The 21,494-nt window shown below is 43.5% G+C and overlaps 1 protein-coding gene across 1 annotated transcript in view; it reads left to right on the top strand.

Moving 5' to 3' along the window:
• Positions 1-398: 398 nt before the first annotated feature.
• The window catches only part of LOC137636576 (uncharacterized), a 68,802-nt gene continuing 47,706 nt past the window's right edge, over positions 399-21,494 (top strand). The window contains exons 1-2 of the mRNA XM_068368969.1: positions 399-476; positions 908-1,071. Coding sequence (XP_068225070.1) covers positions 399-476; positions 908-1,071 — 242 coding nt within the window. The remainder of the gene's footprint in view (positions 477-907; positions 1,072-21,494) is intronic.

Below are 21,494 nucleotides of genomic sequence, written 5' to 3'. Positions count from 1 at the left end.
TCTATAGCTTCATGTCCACTTTGCTTTCTTGTCTCATTAGATGGAGATGGTTTCATGAAAATGAAAATTAATTGGAGTTTAGTTTAAGGTCACTATTATTAATCAGGTGTTATTAGATTGTAACTTCGGTAACTACAGCTTCCTTCATTAATCTAGAGAAGGAGACTTTCCTGTTCTAGGCTGTATGACATAGATAGCAGTACAGATCCACCAGGTTCCCTTAAATGCTAATATCTTTACCTCTTGATTGACTGCAATTGTGTCCTTGATGTTTTGAAGATTCTGAGCTCTGAAAAGGACATGGATACCCTTCTTGTATTTCTTCTTGTGCTTTGTTTTCTGCCTTCAACGTTAACACCAGAATACTGTGGCTGGGAAGTAGCCAGTTTTGTCCTCAGATGGGGTGTGGGTCGACGTGGGATGATGTTTGGGAAACAGTGTGGGATATTATTGATGTGGGTATGAGGGCGGGTTTGGTGTGGGTGTAGCGGGTAACGGAATTAATAATTAAAACCGTTAAGTTTAAAGGAATGCTCTCTCTCTCTCTCCCTCTCTCTCTCTCTCTTGTGACAGTGTTGGGAAAGACGTAAGTATTCTGGGAGGGTCTGATGTGCACCCAGTGAGCCTTTCTGTCTTAATGAAGTGGCCATGACTGTGGAAGTTTACTGCACACGGCTTTCATCCACATAGCAGTTGCGTTTGAATATGGGAGGGATAGATTTTTAATTTACCTAGGAGCCGCCCACTGTTACTAGAAATTGTTTTTTAATGACAAATGCATACACACAACAACACACACATATACTGTATTGGCTGTTTGTCCTGTTGAAGAAGTTTTCATATAGAAAATTAGGTTTAAGAAGAAAAAGGTTTATTGCTATTTAACCAACTGCTTTTATCGTTTCAGGTTTTAAATTCTGCTCATGCCCAGAGACAAGGGACAGTAACAGTACCCCTAGAGAAGGCCCCACCAGTGAAAAATAGCCCAGTGTGGAAAGTAAATAAAGTAGAAGACTGTCGAGCTCTAGCGGAACTAGAGCTCCAGTCCAGCGATTGCCTTCAAGAGTCCAAGTAAGTATTTTTGTATTTGTAGGTCCTGTTCATTTTTTGTATTTTTTTGTATTTATGAACAGATGGATCTATTTATCAGGTGTAATTATTATTATTATTATTATTATTATTTTTATTATTATTATTTTTTTTATTATTATTATTATTTTTATTATTATTATTATTCATTATTATTATTATTATTACCTGCTAAGTAACAACCCTAGTTGGAAAAGCAGGATGCTATAAGCCCAGGGGCCCCAACAGTGAAAATAGCCCAGTGAGGAAAGGAAACAAGGAAAAATAAAATATTTTAAGAACAGTAACAACATTGAAATAAGTATTTCCTATATAAACTTTAAAAAAAACAAATGGAAGAGACATTAGACAGAATACTTGAACCTTGCCACTGAATTGTAGACAATGCTCTTTTGCATGGGTCTCTTGCTTCTAGTACAGTATTAATATTATTATTATTATTATTATTATTATTATTATTACTAGGTACAGACAACCCTAGTTGGTACATGTATAATTGTTCCGTAACTGAGATACAAATCACGCTATTTAATATGGATAATTACTTTCGGCGTAGCTGAAATGACAAGCCATTAGAATTTTAACGAGGGTTTACTACCCCACCACTAGTTTGCGGGGGGTAGGGGAGGGTAGCTTGCTACCCCCCTCCCCCCTCACACACCTGTGCTTGAGCTCACTTTGATCTCGGCTCGGGTGGTAGTCGGACGTGTCCGCTCTCACCCTCGCCTCTCCGACAGCCATTAATGTCTCTGACTGCCCTTGTGGAACATTCATGTCGGCGGTCGAGATGAACCCTCACACCCTTTGCCCTTACTGTAGAGGCCAACGGTGTGATAGTGGTAATAAGTGTGGTGAGTGTAGGGAGTGGTCTACTTCCCAGTGGGAGAGGTGTTCTCGGCGACTTAAGAAGAAGTCTAGGCGGGATATTTCTCCTACGAAGTTTTCTTTGAAAGGAGAAAATCCCAAGGATTCTTCTTCCGTTGCCCAAACCTCCTCCGAAGCTCCCACTCGATCGGTCTCTTTCGAGAGACCGTCGAGTGGTAGCATAGACCGTGGTTCTGTTTCCCGATCTCGGGGTTCGAGAGATGGCGTTGCCTCCCCTAGCGAGGCAGCTCCACCTCTTCCCCCGGGGGGAGGATTTAAATTTAAATGTAACAAATTTATTCCAGCTTTGGTCTTCCTTGGGGCTCGAGGGTTCGCCCTCCAAGGAAGCACTTATTGACATCATCCGATTGGGTGCCGCTGTCAAACAATCGCCGACTTTGGCAGAGGTTGATCCTCTGTCTATTGTCGACTTTGTGGTGTCAGAGGTATCCAATGCGGTATATCCTAATACCTCTGCCTCTTCTCATCCCGCAGTAGCTGAAGGCTTAGTTTCTCCCGTTCCTGCTCAACCTACGAGGGAGAAACTAAGTCCAACAGTCTCTCCTGCTGGAGATACTCGCCCTCGGGGGAGTTCACTCACAGAGACTCCTCTTCGGAGGACTGCTGAAGGTCAGCTTGCCGATCCAACGGCCCCCAGATGGCGTATACGTCGCAAGGCTCGCCTTCCTCTTTGCCGCAGAGGCCTTCCTTCACCTTATAGGACGGTGAGGAGGCGCTTCTTTGGTTCATCATCGTCGTTGCAGTCCGCCGCAGAGGAGCCTCGTCATCAATCACCGACTGTTCCTACTACGACCCTGATTCTCTCAGCGGATCGTTCGCGATCCTCTTCGGTGGAAGGTCGACCTTCCATCCGACAGACCTGCTGACCTGCCGTTGCCGTTCCTGGCAGCTGATGCGCTTTATGCGCCAACAAAACCTGTCTATCATAGTCAGGCACCTGTCCCTTCGGGGCATCAAGGGCGTACGCGCCATCATGCGCACACTTCCCTTCGCGCCATGCTAAGCATGCGCTCCAACGATCACCTGACCACACTAAGAAAGCGCACAGGCGCTCACCTGCTGAGGTTCCTGAGATAGCGCACAGGCGCTCACCTGTTGCTGTTCCTGAGATAGCGCTCACCTGCGCGCCTTCAACCTACTGCGCGCCATGCGCGCCAATGCTCTCCTACGCGTCAACGCTTGCCAACGCGCCAACGATCTCCTGCGCGCCCATGATTTTTGGATCTGGGTGCGGTAGGGAAGTCTAAGACTTCTTCTACTCGTCAGCGCTCGCCAGCGCTCAATTGCACGCATTCACCTGCACACGCCCACGCCCATCCGCTACAGCGGCTACACACCGCCAGCCTGACGTGCGCCCACAAGAGGCGCGCCAACAAACACAGGTTCCGACTGCGCGCCCGCGCGCAAGGGATATCTCTCCTGCACGCACCCTACAACATATTCTGGGGCGCGCGATCTCTCGCCTGCACGCCCACGGGCCCTTCATCCTGATCCTGCGCGCCCGCACGAACATTCATCCTCGCGCGCGCGCGAGCGCACAATAAGCCTCCTGCGCACTCTCCTGGGTCCCCTGCGCACGCTTCTACGTGCCATTGCTCGCCCGTGTGAGCCCTCGCAATCGCGTTCGCGCGCGCATCAGCATTCCCCCGCACGAGACCCCAGGTATTCCCCATCACGCGAGCGCCAGCGCGCTGCCCTGTGCGATCATCAATACCCTCCCGCGCGTGAGGCTGCAGGACAACGCACGGCAAGGTCACCACCGCCACATTCTCCCCCCCCCCCCTGCAAGCGCAGAACAGCGCGTTCGCCGGTGGGGGGGAAGGTTCCAGAAAGGTCCAGGGGCATTTCTTCTTCCTTTTCTTTACAGGCGAACCCCCCTATGGAAACTCCTCCCAGGGATCGGTCGATCCCTGTCCCTCCAGAGGGAGTGTCTGACAGTGCAGCCATCAGCCAGCAGCCTTGGTTTGGGGCACTAGTCAGAGTGGTTATGCAGGCCTTCAAGCCTGTTCTCTCTGAATTGGGTCACAAATCCTTGGCTGCGTCTACCCCCCTGAAGAGAAAAAGAGGAGTTTCGGACGCGGTGACTTCTCCGAGGACTAAGCTGTCTCCTCGTAAGCCATCGAGGCAGGCCCCCCCCAGACTTTTTTTCCCTCCCTGTCAGACGAGGACTACCCATCCTCAGGGGAGTCACGTGAGGTGAGACTTTCCCCCATCGCACCAATGGGGGAAACCCCACCTCACACTGGAAAGTCTTCTCGGGTAAGGGCAGAGAAGAGCCTACCTCCGTCGTTGTTGGAGTCCTACATCCCTCCCAGGAGGGAGTTGAAGGACTCTAAAACAGTACCGAAATCCTCGACAAGACTTAAAAACGGAGCCAGCCAGTCACTCGGAGAACGTCAGAACGTCCGCGATTTTCCCCAAGAAGAGCCTTTGGGGACAGGAGACTTCGCTGCGAGTCCATCCAGAGGAGAGCTACAGGAGTCAGAACATGCATTTTGGCAAGTTCTAACCCTTATGAGGACTTTCATTGGGTTTGCTGACCCAGAGATTCCCCCTCAAGAGGGCAAAAACATGGTCTTGGACCGAGTATTTTGGACTTAAAAACCCTCTAAGGCCAGTGCGGCTCTGCCCTGGTCTCAGGGGGTTAAGAGTACCAGGGGCAAGATTGCGGTCCAACTCTCTCAGCTAGCCTCCTCCAGCCGATCCAGTGCCGGCAACAAGCTTCTCCCACTTCCTCGCGTACTGCAGAGGGGGTACTTCGAGATCTTAGAGGAGCCTTGTTTAGCTCTTCCCCTTCACCATTCTTTGGAAGAGCTTACCAGGGGAGTCCCTCTTGAGAGAGACTCCAACTGGCAGGTCTCATTCTCAGCGACTGAGATCCTTAATCAGGAGAAGGTTGCGAAGTGTGCTATGCAGGCCACTAAGTGGCTTGACATCTGGTTAGGGACCTTAGGTATTCTGATACGTTCGGAGGATTTCTCCAAAGAACGTACCAGGAAAGCTATGGAGACCTTTTTACTCTCAGGCACTCGTACGATCTAGTTTCTGGCCCACCAAGTCTCGAACTTGTGGGCAAACACCATCTTGAAACGTCGGGATGCGGTGGCTGAGAGGTTCCTTCCGAAGGTCCCTAGCACCGAGATAAGCAGGCTCAGACATTCATCCGTGGAGGGAACGAATCTGTTTCAGCATGCTGCTGAGAGGTGGAGGAAGTCCCACCAAGACTCCCTCCTACATAGGGCTTTGACATCCAAGCCCTATAAGCCTCCAGCACCCCAGCAGCCCTGTCCTACCAAGACCACGAAACCGACAACGGCAGCGAAGACAATGGTGTCTAAGCCCTTTCCTCTCAAGGACAGGAAAGGCAAGAAGTCCTCCAGAGAAGGGAAAAATCCTAGAGGGAGCAGCCGAGGCCGCAAACGCTAGGATTGGAAGTCCCCTGCATGTCCACCAGTGGGGGGCATGCCTACAAAGTTGCGCAGACAGGTGGCAGCGACTCGGGGCCGTTTCCTGGACGATTTCCGTAATCAGTCAAGAATATCGCATCCCGTTCACAACATCTCTACCTCTCCTGACGATGAATCCAGTGTCATCGAGCTCCCTTGCCATGGGATCAGCAAGGGGGCAGACCCTTTGTGCAGAAGTCCAGACTATGTTGAAGAAGGGCGCTCTCCAAGAGGTCCTTGACGGGTCCCTAGGCTTCTTCAGTCGACTCTTTCTTGTAAAGAAGGCGTCTGGAGGCTGGAGACCAGTCATCGACCTCTTGGCTCTAAACAAGTTTGTCAAACAAACTCCGTTCAGCATGGAGACCGCAGACACGGTCAGACTTGCAGTGAGACCACAAGACTTCATGTGTACACTGGATCTGAAGGACGCGTACTTCCAGATCCCAGTCCATCTGTCTTCAAGGAAGTACTTAAGATTCAGCCTAGACAACAAGGAGTACCAGTTCAAGGTGCCGTGTTTCGGTCTCTCCACAGCACCACAGGTTTTCACCAGAGTGTTCACCCTAATATCGTCATGGGCACACAGGATCGGCATCCGTCTCCTCCGTTATCTGGACGACTGGCTGATCCTAGCAGACTCAGCGTCATCCCTTCGTCAACACCGAGAGAAACTTCTGGGACTTTGCCAGGGTCTGGGGATCATGGTAAATCTCGAGAAGTCCTCTCTGCTTCCCACTCAAAGACTGGTTTACCTAGGCATGATTATAGCCACCAATCTCCACAAAGCCTTCCCATCAGACGACAGCATAGCAAGGCTGAGGAAGGTCGCAAGCCCTTTTCTCAGACGAGAAGAGCTTCCAGCCCAATCGTGGTTACGTCTCCTCGGTCAACTCTCATCTTTGGCTCGTCTAGTTCCCAGCGGTCGCCTCAGGATGAGATCCCTCCAGTGGCGACTCAAGTCCCGGTGGAATCATGGTTACGATTCCCCAGACGTCATGATCCCTATGGGACCTGCGGAATGGTCAGACGGACCTCCAGTGGTGGGTCACAGACGAGAACCTACGAAGAGGAGTGGATCTTCTCGTCCTCCCCCGGATTTGATGTTGCTTTCGGACGCCTCAAAGAAAGGTTGGGGCGCCCACGTTCTACACCACAGGACCTCAGGCCTGTGGTCAGAATCAGAAAAGTGCCTCCATATATAAATCTTCTAGAGATAAAGGCCGTTTTCTTGGCCCTTCAACAGGTCCAACAATATCTGGCGGTTCGCTTTGTGGTGGTGATGAGCGACAACACAATAGTGGCTTACATCAACAAGCAAGGAGGTACCTTTTCAAAGCAGCTATCCCATCTTGCAGTAGAGATACTGAGATGGACCAAAGTCCACTCGATTCCACTATCGGCACGTTTTATTCCAGGCAAGAGGAATGTGTTCGCCGACAATCTGAGCAGAGCGTCTCAGATAGTGAGTACCGAGTGGTCTTTGGATCATCTAGTAGCCAACAAAGTCCTGACTTTGTGGGGTTCCCCGACTGTGGATCTGTTCGCGACAGCGTTGAATTTCAAGCTCCCGCTATACTGCTCCCCAGTCCCGGATCCCAAGGCGCTCTGGCAAGATGCCTTCCAACAACGGTGGGACAACGTCGACGTGTACGCATTTCCCCCATTTTGTCTAACGAGGAGGGTGCTCAACAAGACCAGAATATTGGTCAATCTTTCAATGGCCCTCATAGCTCCGCTATGGCGTTAAGCGGAATGGTTTTCGGAACTTCTGCAACTCCTAACGGAACTTCCGAGAGAACTCCCTCCGCGACACGATCTACTCAGACAACCACATGCCAACATCTTCCACAAAGCCGTAGCTCCGCTACGACTTCACGCCTGGAGACTATCCAGCATCTCCTCTCTGAGAGAGGATTTTCGCAACAAGTTGTGATCAGGATGTCTGGACATCTGCGAAAATCATCTGCATCTGTCTACCAGGCAAAGTGGAAAGTCTTCTGTGGTTGGTGTCGTGGAAGGGGTATCTCTCCACTCGATGCCACTATTCCAGCAATAGCGGAGTTCCTCGTGTATTTGCGGGAAGAAATGCGCCTTTCAGTCTCGGCGGTGAAAGGCTATCGCTCAGCCTGAAATGTAGCCTTCAGGCTCAAAGGAATGGACATTTCTTCCTCGCTGGAACTTTCCCTACTCATATGAAGTTATGAACTTACCTGCCCTCAGTCGGAAGTGAGACCTCCTCCATGGAACGTGGTTTGAGTTCGCAGGTCTCTTAAGATACTTCCCTATGAACCATTACGCCAGGCTTCAGATCGCCACCTAACTTGGAAGACGGTGTTCCTACTAGCTTTGGCTTCAGCCAAGCGAGTCAGTGAACTACATGGTCTCTCGTATGACATCGCCCATTCAAGGGGATGGGGGGAGGTAACGTTCAAATTCGTCCCTGAGTTTATTGCTAAGACTCAAAATCCAGGGGTGGCGGACCCTAGGTTCGACTCCTTCCAGATTTCGTGTCTCCGTTCTGTAACAGATGACCCAGACCATCTCCTACTGTGCCCAGTAAGGAGCTTGAGGCTGTGTCTCAAAAGAACGGCTGCAGTCCGTCTTCAGGTGCAAGCATTGTTCGTTAGCACTGGGAGGATTAAGAGGAGGGTCACCAAGAACACCATCTTGGCATGGATTCGTAGGGTGATCCATCTGTCCCTGAATCCAGACCCTCCTCCGCCACGTCGCCCTATAGCATATGATGTCAGGGGCGTAGCTACGTCCCTGGCCTTCAAGAAGAATTTCTCAGTGATGCAGGTTCTTCAGGCTGGGGTGTGGAAGCGTCAGACGACCTTCACAGCCCACTACCTGTAAGACGTGACCCATAGGAGGCTTGATACGTTCTCTATCGGCTCTGTGGTGGCTGCACAACAGCTGGTTTAAAACCTCAGGCTCCTTATTGGACAAGTAGCAGAAGGTTGAGGGCATTGTTACCCAGTCTTAGTCTGCATGAATGAAAAGGTTTGTCTGGCCCTTATTCTTTTCTTCATCCTCCCCTCTCTTGGGGAAAGCATCATCCTGGGTTCTCTGCACAGCTGACCTCAAACCACTGCAGGAAAACCATGTTTCCTTGTGTTCCTAGTATTAAGCTAATACTGTCACGTCCCCATACCCTGACGAGGTGGTATTGGGAGAGTCCTAGCCTAAAGTTTCCATCTAAAGGACTACAGGTCAACTTCCTAGGACGAGTCACACTTTATTATACCTTCACACACAGCTTGCGTAGTCCGCAGTCCTTGCGTAGCAAGGTTCTAGCAAGATGCAGGGACTCCTTATTGTTTAAGTGCTGACACTCAAATAATGAGCGCCCGGGGAAAGCCAAAAACCAGTACTGGCCGGGACTTTCCACCCTTCCTAATGGGTGAGTCACCCCTATTAAATAGCGTGGTTTGTATGTCGGTTACGGAACAAATGACAAATTCGTAGATAATTTGTATTTTTTCTAACTATACAAACCTTAGCTATTTAATCAAACTTGCCCGCCAGCCCTATCCCCCTTGAAGTCCTACCTCCAAGCAAAGTGAGCTCAAGCACAGGTGTGTTTGTGAGGGGGTGGGGTAGCAAGCTACCCTCCCTACCCCCCGCTAACTAGCATTGGGGTAGTAAACCCTCGTTAAAATTCTAATGGCTTGTCATACCTGTTTGCAAATTCATTGACAATGGCCAGTACTATTGTTATTATTATTACTTGCTAAGCTACAACCCTAGTTGGAAAAGCAGGATGCTATAAGCCCAAGGGGTCCAGCAGGGAAGGTAGCCCTGAATAAACTACGAGAAGTAAATAACAATTAATATAGAATTTTCAAGAACGTTAATATCAAAATAAATCTTTCAAATATAAACTATAAAAACTTTAAAGAAACAAGAGGAAGAGAAACAAGGTAGAATAGTGAGCTCAAGTGTACCTTCAAGCAAGAGAAATCTAATCCAAGACAGTGGAAGACTATGGTACAGAGGCTGTGGCACTACCCAAGACTAGAGAACAATGGTATGATTTTGGAATGTCCTCATAGAAGATCTGCTTACCATAGCTAAAGAGTCTCTTCTAATCTTACCAAGAGGAAGGTGGCCACTGAATAATTACATTGCAGTAGTTAACCCTTTGAGTGAAGAAGAATTGTTTGGTAATCTCAGTGTTATCAGGTGTATGAAGACAGAGGAAAATATATAAAGAATAGGCCAGATTATTTGGTGTATGTGTAGCCAAAGGGAAAATAAGCCGTAACCAGAGAGAAGGATCTAATGTAGTTGTTCTCCAGTGATCTTTGGCCCTTGACAAATTATTATGGTTTTATTGTAGTCAAAATTAGCATTTTGTTTAATGCAATATAGATCCTATTACTTCACCTTATCATTAATTTTTTCCCAATCTCCATGAAACCAATTTGTTCAAAGAGACATTTATGTGTTTTAACCCAGTCTGGTTTATACCAAGAAGAGACATAAAATTTTACCTAACCTGCCCAAGGGCTCTCCTTACTGAGAAGATTGTCGGCTATTAATGCCAGCTTCTATTTTTCGTATACTGAAGTAGGGTCATATATCAGTTCTAATGAATCTTGTGGTTGTGGGACCATTTGAATTGCTAGCAATTTGGCCTAGAAAAAGTACATTTTAAAGGCCAAATAATTCATGTCATTTAGGAGAGGATGAGGATCTAAAGTCTTGCTTTGGTTAAGCTTATGGAAGCCACAGTATTAGGAGTGTTCTGTATCTCAGTCAATATTGGCTCTGTAGTACAAGGATAGAGTACTTAAAACTTAAGTTTAGTCCCCACTTCACAAGAGACGTTTGAACATCTTTTGTTATGTAAAAGAAGTCTACAGTATTGTTATTACTAATCTATGTTTACCTTTCATTAGCTTAGAGATATTTTTGTTAGACACTATGCTGGCTATGGAATATGGGTTGTGCTAGTTTGGCTTTCATTTCTTGATCATAGAGACCATATTGTATGACTAGGATATTTCCTTTGAACTAGTTATAGTCAGCTTAAAGCATGTAGTGGCTGGAAATTAGTGGTCACTCTGTGCTCATGACTTATAGATGTGTGATATGGAATGGAATATTGGTTAACAGTAATGCTTTAGGTCAGTCTCAATCATCGTCATCATCATCATAATCTCCTCCTATGCCTATTGACCCAAAGGCCTCAACTTAGAGTAACAAGAACTTTGGGTGTGGAGGAAATGCCCCCCTAAATCTCGATGAAGTCACTGGCAGCAGGGTGATGGATTGGGGCTAAGGTGTGAGACGAGATGTCTTTTCAGCTTTTACTCCTGATGCCAGGTAGATGATTATACTGGAATTAGTAGGGACCGGCAAGGGTCCCTTGCCTTCATCGGATAGGCACTGCGCATCACAAGGCTATCCTTTGATGAATCTAGCCAGTGAATCCTCTACAGATTTAGTCAGCCTCAATAGCATTTTCTTTTTTTTTTTAAACCTGTAGAATTCTACAGAAGTCATTATCTTCATCATCCAAGAGTTTTGTTTTTAACCCTTTAACCCCCAGGCTATTTGGAAATTTCCAACCCTCAACCCCCAAGGGGTTATTTTTTCCCCACCACATTTTGCAGTATATTTTTTTTAAATTGCTCTAACAGCCTTAATTTTTGTCATAGAGAGGTCAGGTTAGTCTCATTCTCTTGGAAAATGCTTGAATTTTTTCAAAAAATTATCAAAAATATGAAGAAAAAAAAATTTATAGCATTTTTTTGCAAGGACGTACCAGTACGTCCATGGGGGTAAAGGGATGGCTTTTGTGAAACGTACCAGTACGTCCTTTGGGGGTAAAAGGGTTAATATATGCAATAAATAAGATTTTTATTCATATAATTATAGGGTCACTGATATGCAGTAGTAGAATGCTGAATTGACATTTGAGAATTTTTTTGTATTCGCACTTTTGACTCGCACAATCCTCCCAGCTTTGAATGGCTACTGTACCATGGTCTTCCACTCTATTGGGTTAAGAGTTCTCTTGCTTGAGGGTACACTCGGGCATACTATTCTGTCTAATTTCTCTTCCTCTTGTTTTGTTAAAGTTTATATAGTTTATATAGGAGATATTTATTTTAATGATGTTACTCTTCTTAGAATATTTTATTTTTCCCGTTTTCCTTTCCTCAATGGGCTATTTTGCCTGTTGGAGTGCCTGGGCTTAGAGCATCCTGCTTTTCCAACTAGGGTTGTAGCCTAATAAGTAATAGTAATAATAGCACAAAGGCAAGAGAGTAAGGAGCAAAGTAAAGTAGACTTCTGTACCAAATCTGCGGCCCAGTATGTGCGTTTGTCTACAATTCATGTTGCCAACACCATTTGATGGTATAGCACTGACAATGACTTATGATATACAAACATAATTTTTTTTATCAGATCTTTAAAACTATTTTGGTGCCACATTAGCTAATGGTCTATGCAGTCCTGTTAACTTTATTATTCCGTCTACCTGTCCATCTACACTTCATCATGTAGTTTACGTGCTTATTTACATCTAAGATACAGTTTGTATCAAGTACAAAACTGTGGTACAGGTTGATGAAAGCAAATACTGTACTATACAAGAACTATTTTTTCAACTATCTTATGCTTTATGCATTTCTGATTGGCGCAAACCATTTTTTTCAAGCCCTTTGTGTATAAGTTAGTACTGTGACCCTAAGAAAAACTGCAATGTACTCTTAAAAAGGGAAGATATGCTGTAATGAATTTGTCAATGCTGTAGCGATGATGCCTATTAATATGCAAACACAAAATTTAAAAAGAACCTTTAATAAGACATGATGCAACCTAAGCTAACCTAACCTAGTACTGTAGGTCCTGGCTTACATTCTCTTCCAACTCTTCTCTTTTCTCTCTAACTAGGTCATTGTTTACATTCTCTTCCAATTCTTCTCTTCTTCTGTCTAATTTCTTCCTTTTTCCTTGTGCAACTTTTATAATAATTTCATTAGATTGTGTTTTATAAGAATATTAGTAAATGTTTATGATCAGTACAGTTTTTGGAATAAGAGGTTGACACTGCATTATAATAAGTTATTGCTTCCATTTGAATGTTATAGTGGAAGATACCCTATTGATTATTAATATGTAAACCATATATAATGGTTTAATCTGAATTTGCAAATGTATTCCACAGAAGTTCAAACTTGCCGTGAATGTTCAAATGTTTACCTGGCTGACATAAGTCACCTTTCATAGTTTATATATGACAGATCTATTTCAATGTTGTTACTGATCTTAAGACATTTCATATTCATGATTCATTACTTATATAGTTAATTATTTCCTCTCCTCATTGCACTATTTTGTCCTGTTGGAGCCCTTGGGCATATAGCTCCTTGCTTTTCCAACCAGGGTTATAATTTTTCTAGTGATGATAATAATAATAATAATAATAATAATAATAATAATTATTAATTATAATGATGATAATTTTAGAAATAACTTAAACTTATCAGGTCTTTTGCTTTGTGAAATGCAATATTGACAATAAGATTTTTTATTTTTTTCTTTATATATGAATTATTTCATATTCATTATTTTGTATTTGTTGAAATGGTTTGTATCAAAAGATTGTTAGTACCGTACTGAAAAATTATCTTTATTTTTTTCAGGATCTATGTAGCCCCGGAGAGCATCAGGCTGCTCAAAGGTATGTACAGTAAATGGTTTAAAATTGTTTTATATAGTTTTCCGACCAATTTCGTACACATTTAGATAATCATTGTTGTTTAGGTACACGTTTTATTAATATTTTGGGCATTTTGGAATGCGTAGGAATGTATAAAAATAAATACCATTATTTCTTATGGGAAAAAAGGTTTTGGTACTCGAACAAATCGGTGGTCGAACACTGATCCTGAACGGATTATGGTCGAGTACCGAGGTATCACTGTATTAATTTATCTTTCTTAGTATACAGTATTAATGGTAGTTCGCTAGCGACTACTTTTACCTATTACCAGTGCAAATACTACTACAGCTTTTTTAGAGTAATAGAGGCTTTGGTTTTATTTAGTAGTGTCATAAGTCATTACCTTGGGCCCATTCTCCTCATAAGTGACTTCTTTAATTCCCAGATGGGTAGATTTTTTAAAGATTCACTAATTCTGGAAACAACAAGTTAATAAGTTTATTGCTAATGAATAGTGAACCTGTATTGCCCTGTGGTAGGGTATAAGAATACTACCACAGGATGTTCTGTGTGTTGTAGAAAGCTACTGACAAAGGACTGCTGCCACCTTGATTTTTAGCAAAAGGCTATGCTTACTACCAATAATTGGGGAAACTGCTGCCTTGCACTTGGACTGTTTAGTCAAAGGTTAGGCCCACCAACAATAACAGATTAACTACTATGAGCTGTACCACAACGCACTCCGAATATTACCATGTCAAACTCATTTTTCTTGCAGGTTTCTTGCTTTTTATTGTAATCCATTTTTTAGTGATACTAAATCAACTTTAGAGGTCTTTAAGGTTACAGATAGAATGTCAGTCATTTTTGGTGTAATATTAACATGCTTTTTTCCCAGTCATATGGGGTAAGCACGGTTGCCTTCTTTAAGAATGATTTTGGTTTGGCTTTGGAGTAGACCCTAGTCCCGATCGGCTGTCCTGCCTGACATCGCTTAGATATCGGTAGTGTATGTTCATGTGCCGTACCAGGCACCAATGTCCTTCCTCTCTGGAGCGAGGCGTGGTTAGGACAAATCCTTTCTTTTGAGTTGAATGAATAAAAAAGGGATTTTGGTGAAGGAAAAATCTATTTCTGGGCGAGGAACCTGTGTCGCCGAGTGAAATGCTCCTTAAAGCACCATTTCAAAGGTATAAATACTGCTAAATATACCAGAGAAAAAAGTTGCATGGAATGCTAGAAATATATCCAGCTCGCTCACCCCTAAAGGGTGTCGGTATTGAAACTGGGGCGAGTGATACCACTACCAGAGGTCCCTTTCCAATTAGACTTCTCCCTCCTCAAAATCCCCCGTTACTACAAGGTGTCGTTCACTACAGCTACTGCCCCCCCCCCCACCACCACCACCACCACTACCTATCCTTCTCCCGTCATTCCTTTTTAGCACCCATGAACGTTCGGACGTGTTTTTCGTAGTTCTGTGTTATCTTGTTTGTGAAGATGTCAGACGTTTTGGAGATCCATGCTCCCAAATTGAGTATTATGTTTGTCTGTTTGGGACTTCTAGGTAGCGACACGTTCATTCTATTACCTTGTTGGGTTTTATCTCAGCCACTTTGTTGACGCTCCCTTACGGGTGTGTATGCGGTCTTTAGGTGTCGCTTCCTCGGATCTCTTTGTTTTGTAAGACTTTCTATTCGTTCCTTTTAATAATTGTAGTCTTATTTTTGTGTTATGGACATCTAATTCAATGTTTTGACATGATTTCCTTTTACTAATTGTAGTCTTATTTTTGTGTTATGGACATCTAATTCAGTGTTTTGACATGATTTTATCTTTTATTTAGGCTATTTGGACATTACAGTAGTTAGCGGCTTCGGTCGGGAGCCTTTCTTACGAGAATTCTTGGTTTGTTTTTACGGGGAATCGGAACACGTTTTCATTAATTTTAGTCCTGCCTGTCGAGATCGGTATTTTACCCGATTTTGGAGGACTAAGCTTTGTTTAAATGGTATAGTTTCCTAAATAAAAATTTTATTTTGATGTTGATTTTAAAAGTTGTTATTGATCAGATGGTTTGGTTAAGGAGCAAACATCATCTACTTGATGTAAGGTTATGTCTTTGTCTGCATCTTGTCTAGTTTTTCTTTCTAATTTTGTACTGGAAATTAATGGTACAATGGGAACTGTTGAAAATACCATTAATAAATTTTTCTTTTTGGATATTTGATCATTAAGTGTCCTTTGAGAATGGAATTAACCGAATTTCATTGTGCGGTGATATTCTGTTGCTTAAAGTAGACTTTGTTTGTTGGTCTCTCTATGCAATCTCCATTTTTGTATGGTAAAATTTCCTTTTTGCTAAAGCGCAGATAAATCTCAGTAGGAATGATTTGTAGGAATTAATTCTTAACAGACTGAACCTGTCAAGACACTACCGCGAGATGGTTATTTGGTCCTTTGACTGGCCAGATATTACTACTGTACATTGGATTCCCCTCTGGTTTTGGCTCATTTTTCCTTTGCCTACTCATACACCTAATATTCTGGCCATTCTTTACACATTCTCCTCTTTCCTCATAGACCAGACAATGCAAAGATGACCAAAAATCCTTCTTCATTCATTCAAGAAGTTAGCTACTGCACTGTAATTGTTCAGTGGGTACACCTACACATACATCTGATATTCTGGCCCATTCTTTACACATTCTACTCTTTCCTCATACACCTGACAATGCAAAAAGGACCAAAAATCCTTCTTGATTCTTTCAAGAAGTTAGCTACTGCACTGTAATTGTTCAGTGGGTACTTTCCACTTGGAAAGGGTAGATGAGACTTTTTAGCTATAGTAAACAGAACTTCTATGAGGACACTCCAAAATCAAACAATTGGTCTCTAGTCTATGTTGATGCTATAGCCTGTGAACACTAGTTCAGCATTGCCACCAAATGCAATACAGGTTTTTGGAAGGAGTGTATTGGCCAACACACCTCCATCTAGAATTTTTGGAATTTACAACTAGTGAGCTATAGTCCACTGGTGTAACAACGTTATCAAAGCATTTGATAACGTCTTACTTTGTATCCATTCTAAGCTCACCCATATCAAAGAGAAAGTGACACGCCATGGTGTTTTTATCTGAAAAACTCATCCGTGTCTCCGTTGCAAGATTGACATGAGATGTATATTCTGCTGAATCGTTCACAGTTGTTTGTCAGTGGTGATATGATGACAGGTTCCTGTCTGTCTGAGGGATAATGTCTTATGGAGCAGGGTCAGTTTGTTTTTGGAGATGATATCTAATATAGTACAGTGCTGGGATAACTCATTGCTCTAGCCGTTCAGGAACAAATATGTTATACTGGGATTGTCCAACTGACTCTAGCCACAGCACTTTCGTTCATGACTTCCTTTGCGTCGCTTTGGACTATGTCGTTACTGCTGTATCGATTTCCCAATTCCTGAAATATTGTAACCATTGGTTTCACATGGGTTGGAAATTTGATTGCATCAAATCTATTGGTTATGGTGCGTAGTTAATGTATAAATTGTTCCACATGAAGTTTCAAATTGATCATTTATCCGAGCAATTTCTGGACTAGCTGTGATGCACTGAATCAAAGCAAAAGGGTAATCTGTGATTCCAAGGATGTGTACCAACCGTGTGTCACACGATCGTACATAAATTATTTTGTATATATTATGCTTGTATCTGCGCTCTTCCCTCGCACTAAAAAGAACCTGAATACAGTATTCATGTCTCCGGTTTTCCTCTGTAACATTGTCACTTTCTCGAACATGTATTTTCCTGTTGCCTTGAGGTTTTGTATATAAAGGAGAGTGTTCCTTAATAAAGTACTGTACTCAGTTGATTGCATCCTGCCTTTGAGTTCACAACCCCCTCTCGGCCCATCACAGATGCCTCCGTTTGCTTTGGGTTGTGCACTCATCTGTTCATGGGCTTAGTCATTGGCTATTGTAATGCAGTTTGTGCATTCTCTGCATTAGGGAGTTTTAAGAACCAGATTCCAATATTGGAACTGTGGTGACTGCTTAGCATTTGACTTGAGCCATGTTTTCAAGTTCATCTTTTTCCCATCATCCAAGAGAGAGACTGCATAATCCTTATTGGCTGACATCCTGCAGTATGTACAAAGAGGCTGCTGTAACTTGGTGTATATACCGAGATCTCGTGACGGCAGTCCTTTTAATATTGCATCTGCTCGACACATGGTTGTAACTTGACTGAACAGGGATCAAAGTCCAGCCACTTCCACTGAGAAAATCTCCAAGTAATTTCATGAGATTCTTCTCAATGTGGAGCCCTCCAATTACTACAACAAACTGTGTGTCACCCATGGGATCTTAATTGCAGGTTTCTGACCTGGATGCAAGTGGTTGATAGCCTTTTCTATCATTTTCATTACATGCAATATTGTTGCAGCATTGTGGGCTGGTTCAGTGAACAATGGCATGAGTGCTGTGTGTGTTATTAGTGTAGAATAACAATCTGCCTACCTGTATGGTATGCTGCCCATGACTCAGTCTTGTGTGCTAGTCTCCTGCTTATCTTGTACAATGTTTGACATCTCTACAATTAGCCATTTTCGGCTTCACCTTTGGTATCAAAAGCAGTGTCTGCCTTGGATTCACCTGTGGACACGGTTGCAATCATGTCAGTTTGAGGTAAGCTGACAGCATCAGTGTTCTCTTAGTAGCAGGATATATGGGTACAGGTTCTTATTGGTTTTTTATTTGTCTTGCACTTGAAACTGAAGCATAGATATGGCAGTTCCTTGGAGTGAATTCATGGCATTTCTGGCAGAGGGATTGTGATCAATATTATCTACAGCTCTGACGGTAAACAGTTCACCTTTCAATGGGGAAGGTAACACACATTAATCTCTCTTTGGGCAGGATGTGTTGTACAATGCTAGCGGTGTTTTTGGAATTATTTCAGAAGCAGGTCTTCTGAAAGCAGTTTAAATTTTATAAGGACATCTTTGCTTTTACGGTTTTAAATTGAACATTCTTTTATTCTTTGTTTATAACAAACGATATTGGTGTCAATGACCTTCGATGTCAGGATACCAGAGAACTCATAAATCAATCAATCAATTTCAAAATGAGTACATGCATGTTTGAAAAATGCATGGACCCTGTCATATGAGATACACCGACCACAGTTTGACAGTCTTTCCAGTCAAACCAGTATAAATCACAAGAGGAGTTTCTCTGGTCTTGTGGTGGCCAGTATAAGATATAACCAATTCTTTCTGAGATTTTCCTTGTATTGAGCACCACCAACTGAGATATTGGTAGTGCTACTTGTGTTGCAGAACTAGTGGATTGGTTATGTGTTGTGTGATTAATGTAATTAACGATTTTTGTTTGTAATATACCTTGGAAAACACTGCCACAGTTATGAGGTGGTTAGATTGTTTACACCTTTAGGAGTTGTCGGAAAAACAATGTCGTTGTGACGAGGGGGACAGATCGTTCACACCTTGAGTTGTCAGGTAGCTGTTATCCAGGTAGGGTGATTGCCCCGGGGCTCTGAGGTTGTGAATTCGTGGTGTGGGTCCTTTCTTACTATTCTCCTCATTGGTTGGTGAGTTGCAACTCGAAGCTCGTCCATTACTACCACCGAGGGAACTTGTAAGGTGAGTTTTAACTACATTATGGTGCTTGATACAGTACTTTGCCCTCACAGGATCATGCTCACAAGAGCAAGAACATACTGGAATGTCCTTTTTCTCAGTATTTGTGCAGCACTTGCCATATGGACGGCATCATCATCATCATCATCATTGTTGGAATAAGCAATCTTGATGGCATCTTCAATGTCAGAATGGAAGATCAGCATCTCCTCCTAACATTGGGTTCGGCTCTTAAGATCTGGAATAGCACTCGCAAGTCTCTCCTTTAGTCTTGTGGTATTCACTTTTCCAGTATAATTGGAAACTTGTTCTTTTAGTTGGAATTCATACAATTTTCCCGAAGTTTGACCTTTTCAAGATTGGTAGTGTTTAATTTTGATGGAATTCTTCCATACTGTATAAGAAATAAGCTCAGCCAAAATACTATAAGACAACACTTTGCTTGTACAGTCATCATGTTTTAGTGCAGCTTCATGATGTCAAAGTTGGTTATACTATGTCATGCAGCTTGAATGATAGTGTGCATTTAAGGCATGCATATCACCTTCAGAGAGTTTTCCCAACAGCTTTCGCTCTTGAATATATGGGCATATTGGTGAAGGCTTAGGTTGAGTTTGTCTGTACATCGTGTAACTTTTTATGTTTGTCACTTTCATCGCAATAGATACAGTTACTTGACTGAGACATAGAACCGACATTGCTTTGTCTTGTCCTGACAGGGCGTGGTTCGAATCCTGGCTGTTCTTTAGCCTTCCGTTTTTTTAGCGTGGAGCTTCTGTTTATGCCAAACTGCATGGTTTCTATTGAATGACACTTCAAATCAGTGCCCAGTGTCCTGACTTTTAATATTGATATTTTCTGGCAAACATCCTATGTCATATAATTCCGAAAAAGTTTCAGCAAAAAGTTTATATCCACATTGTTTACTGCCCTTGTGTTTGGAAGTGTCCACAAGGTTTTCACCATAGTACTTGGTGACATGAGATGTCATGTAGAGGAAAACAGATGATTGCAGAGATGGAGAAATAACATCCTGAGTCATATATTTTTCGTAGTCCATACAGCAAGAGGATATAAACAATGGTGCTCTGCAAGGGGAATAGCTCTTGTCAAGAGAAGCAAGAAGAGTACGCGATGATGCGTATGCACAGAGTGCTGACAGTGTAACTCGTGCACATGCGTTTGTAATGGACAAAATTTATAGAGTTGAAGGATGCATTTTTGCATTCAAAGAGTTATCTTGAGCATACTAAGCAAGTTACATACAGTGAACTATCATATAATAGTCTGCAAAGTAAATAACATATAGTGAATTTATCAAGTATGAAGGTACGAAGAAAGTTGCGTAAATGGCACGTGAGCTTTGTACACTATGTAGCCTTGTTAAAGCTTTGAGATCTGCAGGGAGTTTTGGAGGACATTGATGACTTTTCCATGTGAAGACTACGGACCCCAGGAGATCATACTTTGGAACTTGATTGGGACCTGGCACCGGATGGATATAAGAATTGATGTTTTTGACGTAGCACTCGACTGCTTGAGAGCAAATCTCTTACTCACGTGATCACTCTCCAGCAGTGACGTTCCTAATCTTGTCTCATCTGTGGGATTTTGGGTCCTGTCGGCAGCTGTGTTCGCCCACATTCAGCCTGGACAGGGGACAGGTGGGGCATCATAGTTGCATTGCACCTGAGCATCTCTGGTAGCAGCTCAGCAGTCACTGTCATTTGCCTTTTCTTGCCAACTTTCCATGGACAACAGAGGATGAGCAGACACTCATTACAGAGAAGATGACCATATAGTACCTGAGCAGGAGAACGACCAGAATGGTTAGGCATGTTTCGTAACTCGAGTAGGCCACGTTCAAAGACCCTGCAAGAGTATCCTTAAGGGGCCATTTTGAGGATCTAAGTGTTTGACAGCCTTGACGGCACCCTCAAAGTGTCCATTTGACTGCAGGTAGTGTGGCGATAAAGTTACGTATTTGGTATACACTCCAACGCTCTAAAAAGTCAGCAAACGCTATCCTATTAAACTGCCATCTTCCATTGGTGAGTAGACTCAGGGAAACATCAACCTCTCTGAAGTAGTGGCAGAAGTGCAGCATGGTTCAGGAGGCAATCGTCGAGCCTAGTGTTTATAAGACTCAACACCTCATTGGCTGTCATGCAGTTTGGAGGGTGTGTGGCAACATAGAGCTGCAGGAACTAGTATGTTTGCGCTCCATAGCGCGTAAGGTCGCCATCAGTAGAGAGGGCTTCTCACAACTTTCAATACGGTAACAAAAAAGTTTGCAGGTAGTACCGATTTGTGGGGAACGCAGACATGATGTAATCATGAAGGCGAACATAGTGAGGGTTGGCCTGTGCTGCTGTCGACATGTCTAGCAGGGTCTGGGCGACATCGATAGTTGGGGTAAGAAGCTATTACTGTACAGTACAATGTTGATGACAAACCTGATGTGTGATGTTACCTCTGTACAGCAAGTCGTATTCTCGGATATAGGGTAGCTGACTGGTGCCAGGGAGACTGCATCTGGAATCAATATTTTCCAAAGTGTTACACTTTAGTACAGTAAATTGCTACTGTGTTATGTGCTCCTTCACTCTCTGAAGCTGCGGATTTTCAACAATGTTGATGGTGTAACTGTTGATTGTGGACACTAGTGGAAAATGATCAGTTTGCCGTGTGAAGGTTGGCAGTCTTAGGAGATACAGGGGCATTTTGTGAGGA

This window comes from Palaemon carinicauda, unplaced genomic scaffold (assembly GCF_036898095.1).
Source record: "Palaemon carinicauda isolate YSFRI2023 unplaced genomic scaffold, ASM3689809v2 scaffold331, whole genome shotgun sequence".
NCBI classification, from domain to species: Eukaryota; Metazoa; Arthropoda; class Malacostraca; order Decapoda; family Palaemonidae; genus Palaemon; species Palaemon carinicauda.
Note: the sequence above shows the minus strand (reverse complement) of the source record. Positions and strands in the feature narration are given on the sequence as shown.